Below are 10492 nucleotides of genomic sequence, written 5' to 3' on the forward strand. Positions count from 1 at the left end.
AAAGTGAGTCAAATGATTTTGGTTTGTTTCTCAGTGCATATAAAAGTTATGTTTAGGAATGCCTGGGTGGCTCAATGGTTGAGCATCTGCCTTTGGCTCAGGGCATGATCCCAGACTCCCAGGATCGAGTCCCACATCAGGCTCCTTGCATGGAACCTGCTTCTCCTCCCTCTGCCTATGTCTGCGTCTCTGTCTCTCATGAATAAATAAATAAAATCTTAAAAAAAAAAGTTACGTTTACACTATACTATAGTTTACTAAGTGTACATTAAATCTTAAGAAATAATGTACATACCATCATTTAAAAATACTTTATTTCTAAAAAATGCTAACCATCATTTGAGCTTTCAGTGATAATCACTGACCACAGATCTTCATAACCAAAACAACAATAATGAAAAAGTTGGCAATATTTCAAGAATTACCAAATGTGACACAAAGACACAAAGTGAGCAAATGCTGTTGGAAAAACAGCGCTGACAGAACTTGCTTAATATAGGACTGCCACAAACATTCCACTTGTAAAAAATGCATTATCGGGATCCCTGGGTGGCGCAGCGGTTTAGCGCCTGCCTTTGGCCCAGGGCGCGATCCTGGAGACCCGGGATCGAATCCCACGTCGGGCTCCCGGTGCATGGAGCCTGCTTCTCCCTCTGCCTATGTCTCTGCCTCTCTCTCTCTCTGTGACTATCAAAAATAAATAAAAATTAAAAAAAAAAAAAAAGCTAAAAAAAAAAAAAAGCATTATCTGTGAAGCACAATAAAATGAGGCATGCATGCCTATATAGGCGTAATCTTTGTGACATTGGACTGGGCAACAATTTCTTAGATATGAAACCAAAAGCACAAGAAATAAAAGAAAACATAGATAAAGTAAATAGCATCAATATTTGTGTTTCAAAGGACATCACCAGAAAGTGTAAAGACGATACACAGAATTAGATACAGTTTTTATAAATAATATAATTTATAAGGGTCTTGTACTAGAATATATAATGAATTCTTAAACTTAACAAAAAGACAATCCAATTATAAAATGGACAAAAGATCTGAATAGACATTTATCCAAAGAAAACATATAAAAGGCTAGTGAGTACATGAAAAGATGCTCAAAGCCATTAAACATCGGGATAATGCAAATCAAAAGCACAATGAGATGCCATGTCACATCAACTAGGATAGCTATAAAGAAAAAGAAAGGTGATGACTGGGATGTGGAGAAATATACTGCTCATACACTGCTGGTGGGACTTTAGAACAGTGAAGCTTCTATGAAAGACAGTCTGGTAGTTGTTAAAAACGTTGAAACACACAGTTACCCTATGACCCATCAACCCAACTCCTAGGCATATACCCAAAAATCATGAAAATATATGTCCATACAAAAACTCTTTAAGTCAGCAAGTTTTTATTTAATGAATTTTACATGTGATTCCCTCTACTGCCAATCACCATAATTCGTTCAAAGTCAGAATCATAATCTTCAAAATAATCTTTTAAAAAGAACTTTTGTTCAATCCATAGTTGTCATTGTCAGCCCAGATTTCCTTCAGTTGGGCTTCTTTGATCTCCACTTGAATATGGGCATTCTTCCAAAAATCCACCACCTCTAATCTTTGGGATTCAATTTCTTCACAGCCATATTTGCGGTCAGAGTAGACGAATCTGCTTGGTTCTCAATTTCAGACACCCTTTAAACACGAATGAGTTGAAATCATATTCACCCCTAAACTATCATGCCCTAGAATTTTAAAGATTGTTGGGATATACCCATATCTAAGATTTCAAAAAATCTATTAGGTCTTTCACATAGTTTTAGCAGATAGATGCCTTACAGTTCTTTTCCACAGATCTAACACATAGTTCCCATACAAAAACTTCTCTGTGAATGTTCACAGCAGCATTATTCATAACAGGCAAAAAGTGGACACAATCTAAATGTTCATCAACTGATGAATGGATGATTAATATGTGACATTTTCACATAATGTGTTATTACTGGTCATAAAAGGAATGACAATCTGCTACAATGTGGATGAACCCTTGTGAGTTTAGTTACTGTCTTCCAAAAAAGATACAATTTAAGTCCTAATCCCTCATATCTGTGAGTGTGACCCTATTTGGAAATAGAGGCTTCACAGATGTAATCAAGTTATAATGAGATCATACTGGATTACAGTGGGCCCCAAATCTAGTGACTAAGGTCCTTCTAAGAAGGCCAGTGAAGACAACCAAGAGATATACAGAGAGAATGCCATGTGATGGCAGGGGTAGAGGTGGGAGTGATACAGTTGCAAGCCAAGGAATGCCAAAGATTGCCTGCAACCAGCCACCAGAAGAAGCCCGGAGAGAAGCATGAAACAAGTTCTTCCCTCAAAGCCTTTGAAGGAAAGATGACTATGTCAATGCGATCATTTCAGACTCCTAGCCTCAAGAACTATGAGAATAAATTTCTGTTGTTTTAAGCCACGCTGTTTATAATAATTTGCTACAGCAACCTTAGGAATTAATACAACCCTGAAAACATTATGCCAAGTGAAAGAAACCAGTCACAAAGGACCACGTATTATATGATTCTATTTTATAAAGTATCCAGAACAGGCAAATCCATAGAGATGAAAAGTGGTGCTTACCCAGGACTAGGGTGATGGGTTTGTCTTTAGAATATTCTAAAATTGATTGTGGTAATGGACACATAAATGTGAATGCACTAAAAGCCAATGAATTATAACAACAATAAAAGAATAAATTAATTAAAGGAAGTGCTCAGGACACCTGGGTGGCTCAGTGGTTGAGCATCTGCCTTTGGCTCAGGGAGTGATCTTGGAGTCCTGGGATCGAGTCCCACATCAGGCTCCCTGCATGGAGCCTGCTTCTCCCTCTTTCTATGTCTCTGCCTCCCTCTCTGTGTCTCTCATGAATAAATAAATAAAATCTTAAAAAAAAAAAAAAAGAGAGAGAGAGAGAGAGAGACGCCTAGGTGGCTCAGTGGTTGAGCGCCCCCTTCTGGTCCAGGGCATGATCCTGGAGTCCTGACATGGAATCCCATATGGGGCTCCCTGCATGGAGCCTGATTCTCTCTCTGCCTGTGTCTCTGCCTCTCTCTCTGTGTGTCTCTCATAAATAAATAAAATCTTTTAAAAATAAATAAAAATAATTAAAGGAAGTGCTCAAAAAATGAGGGACATATTAAAAGATCACAAGATCAATGGGAAAGAACTCCAAATAAGGAAAGCTGAAACAATTTGAGCAATGAAATTAATAATGATAGTATTAGATTATAACCCACAGAATAACATATTTATGAGTTCAAACTTAAAAAAGTAAATACCTGAATAAATAGGGAGAGAAGAGTAATACTTCGTTACAGAAAAATTCTAATTAATACATGTAGAAGAAATGAGGGAAGTAAAAAATTGCTATTAAAACACTACAGTAATAATTTTTTCAGGCAAAATACACTGATGGATGCTCAAATTAGTGGGCAAAAGTTTGAGGAGAAGCAGGATGTTTGCATAGTCTAAAAATATCTCTGCCAAATGTTTATTACTTATAAAGAGAAAAATAGTAACTTTCAGTGGACAACTCCTAGATAACACTGTAACTTCAAGGTTAACATCATGAATAAGACATACTGACATCATGCCTCTTTGATAATGTACTAAGGAGAAGGCACTTGCAGGAGACAAACTCATAGAACAATATCATTTGTTGTTTGTCTAAAATTCTAACTGGCATCCTGTGTTTTTCCTTGCTTTATCTGGCAACCCCAAATGAGAAGGGCACATCATTTCTGTGGTATTCTTGCCAAAAATTCATAACTTCAACCTAATCATGAGAAAACAGCAAACACATTCTCCAAAATTACTGACCATAGACTTAGAAATTATCATAAGAAAAATGAATTAATTTTTTTAAAGCAGAAATTAACAGATTAGGATAAAAACTGACTCCAGAAGAGATGGAAAAATCTAAACCAGGGACTGGCAAACTTTTTCTGTAAAGGTCTAGCTAGTATTTGAGGCTTTGTGGACCATTTGAGTAGTTTTATGTACTCAGAGTTCTGCCATTGTAAACATACTCACAGACAACATATAAATAAGTGGGCAAGCTGTAATCCAGCAAAACTTTATTTATAAAAATAGGCAGTGGGTGAGATCTGGCCAAGAGCCCTGTTTATCAACTCCTGACCTCATCAGATCTCTTCCTTTCTCTCTCTCTCTCTCTCTCTCTCTCTCTCTTTTTTTTTTTTTTTTTTTTTGAGAGACCATTAATGTGCTGGCTGGGGGGAGGGAGGGGAGGCGGGGCAGAGGGAGACAGAGAATCTCAAGTAGGTTCCAAGCCCACTGTAGAGCCAATCTCACAACCCTGAGATCATGACCCAAGCTGAATTAAAGATCAGACACTTAACCAACTGAGCCACTCAGGCACTCTGTATCAACCACATTTTATCTAGGCATTCTCCCAGTGATAGATTTTCAAATGGCTTCCAACTCTATCACTTCAAACAATTATTTAATAAATAATTTCATACATGTTCCCTCAAACCTATGCAAGCATTCATTGCTGGAGCATAAGAATGTATAAAGGCTCCTATTCCCCAAAAGTCCTACCAACATCTGACTTTCTAATTTTTGGCAATTTAATAGGTATAAAGTTCCATTACCTTTAAGCTATTCCTGAACATTTTATTCCTATAAAAGAAATATAACACTCTAACAAAACCTGAAACATATTGCAAAAACATAAACTACAGGGAAAAAACTCATAAATATTGATAAAAAAAATCTTGAATAAAATATTAGCAAATAGACTCTGACAGCACATTAAAATAATACAGCATATACATAAATATATAATGTATTATAGGATTGATTCTAGAATGCAAGAATGATTCAAAATTATCCTATCAATCAGATGATCCTCTCAATAGACTGAAATAACCATTCTAGCTACATAAGAATGCTCTGTAAAACAGGAATAGATGAATGTCTACTTAGTATTGTAAAATATATCTAGTTCAGCTCAAAAACTAGCACCCAAATTACATAGGGAAACACTAGAAGCATTCCCACTAAAGCCTGGAAGAAGACAAAGATGCTCACTCTTATCATTATTATTTTATTTACCCTGGAAATACTAGGTAATGCAATTAGAAAAGAGGAAGAAAATACTGGTATAAAAATGAGAAAGGAAACCCTGAAATAATATCTACTTGCAGAAGATAACTATTATATACCTGAAAAAAATCTAAGGCAGGGCTATATAGTATGGTAGCCACTTGTCATATGTGGTTATTGAGCATGTGAAATGTGGCTAGTGTGACATAAGAGCAAAAGCTAAGATTCAATTCTATTTAATTTAAATTAAAAATAAGATCACTACCTGTGCTAGTGGCTACTGTATTAGTATGGATCTAAAGCACAGTCCAAAAAACAACATGGCACAAAATTAACATTCATCAGTGCCTTGCATACAAACAAAAGAACAACCAGATAGAAGACATAACTGAAGAAAAAACCTATTTACAACAGTAACAAAAAAAAAAAAATAAAACATTTAGGAATAAGTCTGACAAGAAATTGAGACATGTCAAGGAAATTTTAAACACAAAAAGGTGGCTTGAACCTACTATGTTCTTTGTTAGGAAATTCTATAGTGTAAGATGAGATTTCTCCCTAAGTCAGTTTATAAATTTAACATGGTCTCACTAAAAATACGAACAAGTTTTTATAAATGAAACAATTAAGCTAATTCTAAATTTCACATAAAAAGTAAACAAGAAAAAATACTCTAGAAAAGCTCAGAAAAGACACCTGGGTGGCTCAGTAGGTTAAGTGTCTGGCTTTGGCTCGGGTCCTGATCCCAGGGTCCTAGGATTCAGGCCCGCATCAGGCTCCCTGCTCAGTGGGAAGTCCGCTTCTCCCTCTCCCTCTGCCCTTCCCCCTACTCATGTTCTTTCTCACTCATTCTGCTCTCTCTCAAATAAATAATCTTTAAAAAAAAATCTCAGAAAAAGAAGAACAAGTAGTAGAACACATTATAAGCCTTATATAAGAAAAGTTGGCATCGGGACGCCTGGGTGGCTCAGTGGCTGAGATTCTGCCTTCAGCTCAGGGCGTGATTCCAGGTTCAGGGATCAAGGCCCACATCAGGCTCCCTGTGAGGAGCCTGCTTCTCCCTCTGTCTGTGTCTCTGCCCCTCTCTCTGTGTCTCTCGTGAATAAATAAATAAAATCTTAAAAAAAAAAAGAAAGAAAGAGAAGAAAAGAGAAGGAAGGAAAGGAAGGAAAGGAAGAAAGGAAGAAAAGAAGAAAGGAAGAAGGAAAGAAAAGAAAGAAAGAAAGAAAAGAAAGAAAGAAAGAAAAAAAAGAAAGAAAGAAAAGAAAGAAAGGAAAGAAAAGAAAAGAAAAGAAAAGAAAGGAAAGAAAAGAAAAGAAAGAAAGAAAAGAAAGAAAGAAAGAAAAGAAAGAAAGAAAGAAAAGAAAGAAAAGAAAGTTGGATCACACCTTTGTTCAAAATGAACATAGATTGTTTTTTGAATAAAGATGTAAACATGAAAAATAAAACCATATAATTTCCAGAAGAAATCACATGAAAATTTTTTTTATAACTTTGGAATGAAGAATGTGTTTCTAATTATGATCAGAACATGGACACTTAAAAAAAAAAAAAAAAAAAAGAACATGGACACTTAAAAGGAAAACTGTGGGCACCGGGTGGCTCAGTCTGTTAGCCGTCTGCCTTCAGCTCAGGTCATGACCTCAGGGTCCCAGGATCGAGCCCTACACATCAGGCTCCCCGCTCAGTGGGTAGTCTGCTTCTCCCTCTCCCCCTCCTTCTGTTTGTGCATTCTTTCTCTCTCCGAAATTAATAAATAAAATCTTTTTTAAAAAAAAGGAAAACTGAGAAATCAAAATTTCTGAATGGCTCCAAACACAATAAGCAAAGTCAAAAGAAAACAAAGAACCAGGATAAATATAATTCCTATCAGGCAAAGGGCTAGCTTGCCAAGGAACTCCAGAAATTGTTAAGAAAAATATAGAGAAATAAGCCAAAAATATGAACAGATAGCTCAGTAAAAATTCAAGCATTTGATAACATGTTGGTGAGAGTGTGAGGGTAAGATGTCTACCCCCTATTGCTGATGGGAGTATAAATTTACCTCATCTGTAAGGTAAAACTTCTCAATATTAAGATCTCAAATGCATATACTCTTTGGGGGAGTCCACTTCTGGGAATCTACCTCACATATATCTGTACATGTATGAAAGAACACATGCACAAAGTTACTTATTGCAGCACTGTTCATAACAGTAAAAGACTGAAATCAACCCCAGGTTTGAAGGTAGGAGAATAGCACCCCTCCCCCCAATCCCCTGCACAACAGCACTGTTTCCTTGGGTGGGGTAAAGGAGGAGGACCAGGGTCTCAGGCGAAGAAACAGGTACTTCCCTATACACTTTATAGATGTCTATATTTTTTGTCTTTTCTACCATATGAATAGATTGTCTATGCAAAATATTACATTTTAAAACATGCAAAGAGAAAAAGGAAACACTATCTTAGATGTTAAAAAGGATGAGTCAGCAGCAGATTTTCTGGAGTACCATACTATCCGAAAGACATTCTTCAGGATGAAAAGGGACAAAGTAGGCACAGTACGCTGCCATGCATTTGCTTTAGAAAGATATGCACATTCTCAAAGAGATTAAAAAATATATATATATATTAAAAACATATATGTTCATATATAACAAAAAAGCATGATGAGATGAGCACTGAGTGTTATACTATATGTTGGCAAATTGAACTTAAATAAAATTAAAACAAATAAAATTTAAAAATAAAATTTTAAATAGAAAAATTACATATAAAAAACAAGAAAATTTAAAGATATGCACATTTTTATAGATATTAAAACACAGAACGTATTCCAGAATGCCTCTGGAAATATACACCATACTAGGATGGATGATTGCTTCTGGGGAGGGTAAACAGGAGACTGAAAGATGAACTTGATGTATGTCCTTTGCTAATGTCTAAATATTATTTTTCTTACTATGTGAAGTTTTACTATAAAATGAATTTCAAATCTTATATCCTCAGCCAGATCTTACTTCTAAGCTCCCCTTGCTTTTCTCACAGGCACTACAAACCCAATAAGTACAAAACCAGATTCACCATCTTCCCCACAAAACCTGTCCTCCAATGCTCCACGCCACTGCCGCCATCACTGCCCTTCAGCTGCTCAAGCCAGAAGCGCATGTTGCTTCCCACTCCAGCCTGTCCCCTCCTCTCACAGAGTGGGCTCCTGCGCCCTGCAGCTGTCCTCTGTCCACCGCATTCCCCTGTGCTCATCCTCACTGGCAGGGCTCTAAGACGGGCAATGCTCATCAACAGCTCTCCCCACAGCTGCGCTGCCCCCTTCTCCTGTCATCTCCTTGTCCTGCTCCCTTGCATCAAAGCTTTACTGCAGCTTCTGAGGAGTCATCACATGGATCCAAAAAGGTCCAGAATTTGGAGCAGTCTGTGTGATCTTACCTTTCCTAGTCCTTCCTCAAGTCATTCTGCTGTCTCACTATACTCCAGCCACACTAGCCTTCTAGTTCCTCAAACTCAGGGCTTCACTTGCCATACTCTCTGCCTGGAAGACAGAGTTCCAGTGTTCCCCAGCCCCCAATCTCTCCTAACGGCCAATTCCCCAGCACTAAGCTCTTCCTCTGTTAACTGCCTTTTACCCATCCTGGTCTCAGTTTAAACGCACCCTCTTCAGAACATCTTTGCTGACTGCCACGCTAGATCAGATCTTGTTTTATGTTAATTTAGAACCCCTTTTTCATACAACTTACTGCAATGGTGATTAAATAATCACAAAATAAACTGTATTTATCCCTCTTAACAGATTTAAGGACAAGAATGGTTTTGCTCACTCTTATAAGAAGCTCTAATACCTACTTACCAAATAAACACTTGTTGGGTGAATAAACAGGGAGGGGGAGATAAAACTAAAGGGAAAAACCAAAGGCTATCTATCATCCATGAGAAGGGCTCATGTCAGCAGCAGCATCCAAGAGGCAGAATTTCCTGCCCCAATTCCTGCCTCAGTGGTTCTGGCCCCTGGCTCATTGCCAGCATCTGCCTACTCACCACACTGTCTGGGGACTGGAGCTGGTCTGGCAAGGCTGTGCTGCTATTGTAGCCAGAGGTAACACCAGAGGAGAGGCTTCCATTGGAGCTGGTACTCAGGGAGTTGGACATGGCCAGGGTGTGCAGCTTTTCTTCTTCCTGAGAAGGACAGGGGGCTGTCAACCAGCTTCTGGTATACCCTTCACTACCCGCTCCACCCCTGACACCACCCCTTCCCACCTCCCCAGCACCCATCATCTCCCAGTGCCTCCTACCTCAACCTGAAACCCTCATGCCTCCCTACATGCCTGCCCCAACTAAAAAAACCAAAGCTGCCTCCTCCCAGACTCTGGCCTAGGGACAGGAGCTAGTCAGAGGATGATGATGTGTAAAAAGAGTGAGCACAGCTTTGACCTAGTGCAATGGAGTCCAACACCTTCCTCCAGATACTACATCCCGAGACTCAGAGGCAGCCCCAGTGAAGGCTGACCCAGTCTTATGTCTGCCCCCAGGTCTAGGCCTACTCTGACATCACTGGTTTGCCCCACTCCCTACCTTTAGCAGCTGGGAGATGATCTGCTGGCGGATTCTCAGCTTCTCCTGCTCAGTCCTCTCCCGTAGCCGGTCCCGGGCCAGGGCAATCTCCACCTTGGCCTCCTCACGGGCACGCTGGTATTCTTGCAGCATCACTGCTATGTCAGAGGCGGGGTGAGCAGACCGTGATGCTGACGCTGGGCTCCTGAGGAAAACAATAGGGTGGAGAGATGCCCTCTAACATTGTGGGTGGGTGGGTGAGAGCCTTGGGCTACTCATCCCAGATCTATTTAATACCATCCTCTGGAAGGACCCATCCTCGTTGCCTACAATTTAGTTTTACAACCCATTCTGAGGCTCAGGCCTACTGTCTTACACAGTAGGTCACAGCCATGGTCTGCCTTCTCCCATGACCTCTGCCCCCATGCTATCCCTCTCACATCCTCCTCTTCCCCACCCCCCCTTGCCCCATTCTCCCACAATGACTTCTACTTGCCAAAAGGAGCCTAGGGCCTACTCCGGGAATCACTCCTGTCAAAGGAAGCTGCAGTTTCCACTCTCCAGGCCCTGCTCTCCACAGCCCTCTCACCCTACATACAACCTGCTCTCTGCTGGGTTCTGGGCCCATCCTTACCTGGTGGTCTCCACAACATCCTTCCTCAGTTGTTGCAGGTATTCTCGGCGCCTGCTGGGTAGGTCAAGGTCCCGGGTGGGGAGATCCCTGTTGGGCAGGAGACTCAGTTGCTTCCGGGGCCTGATCTGCATCCAGTGCAAGTTCTGAAGTCGTTCAGCCCGCTCTCTCCGGAGGGTCTCAATGGTTTGTTTTTGCC

The 10492-nt window shown here is 39.7% G+C and overlaps 1 protein-coding gene across 3 annotated transcripts in view; it reads right to left on the minus strand.

Moving 5' to 3' along the window:
- STARD9 (StAR related lipid transfer domain containing 9) overlaps window positions 1-10492 on the minus strand; it is a 134013-nt gene that overhangs the window by 9148 nt on the left and 114373 nt on the right. For all 3 annotated transcript variants that reach the window (XM_041744225.1, XM_041744224.1, XM_041744226.1), the window contains 3 exons: window positions 10297-10491; window positions 9684-9867; window positions 9150-9287 (listed from right to left, as the gene is read on the minus strand). In XM_041744225.1, the coding sequence (XP_041600159.1) occupies window positions 9150-9287; window positions 9684-9867; window positions 10297-10491 (517 nt within the window). The remainder of the gene's footprint in view (window positions 1-9149; window positions 9288-9683; window positions 9868-10296; window position 10492) is intronic.

Source organism: Vulpes lagopus, chromosome 2 (assembly GCF_018345385.1).
Source record: "Vulpes lagopus strain Blue_001 chromosome 2, ASM1834538v1, whole genome shotgun sequence".
Classification (NCBI taxonomy): domain Eukaryota; kingdom Metazoa; phylum Chordata; class Mammalia; order Carnivora; family Canidae; genus Vulpes; species Vulpes lagopus.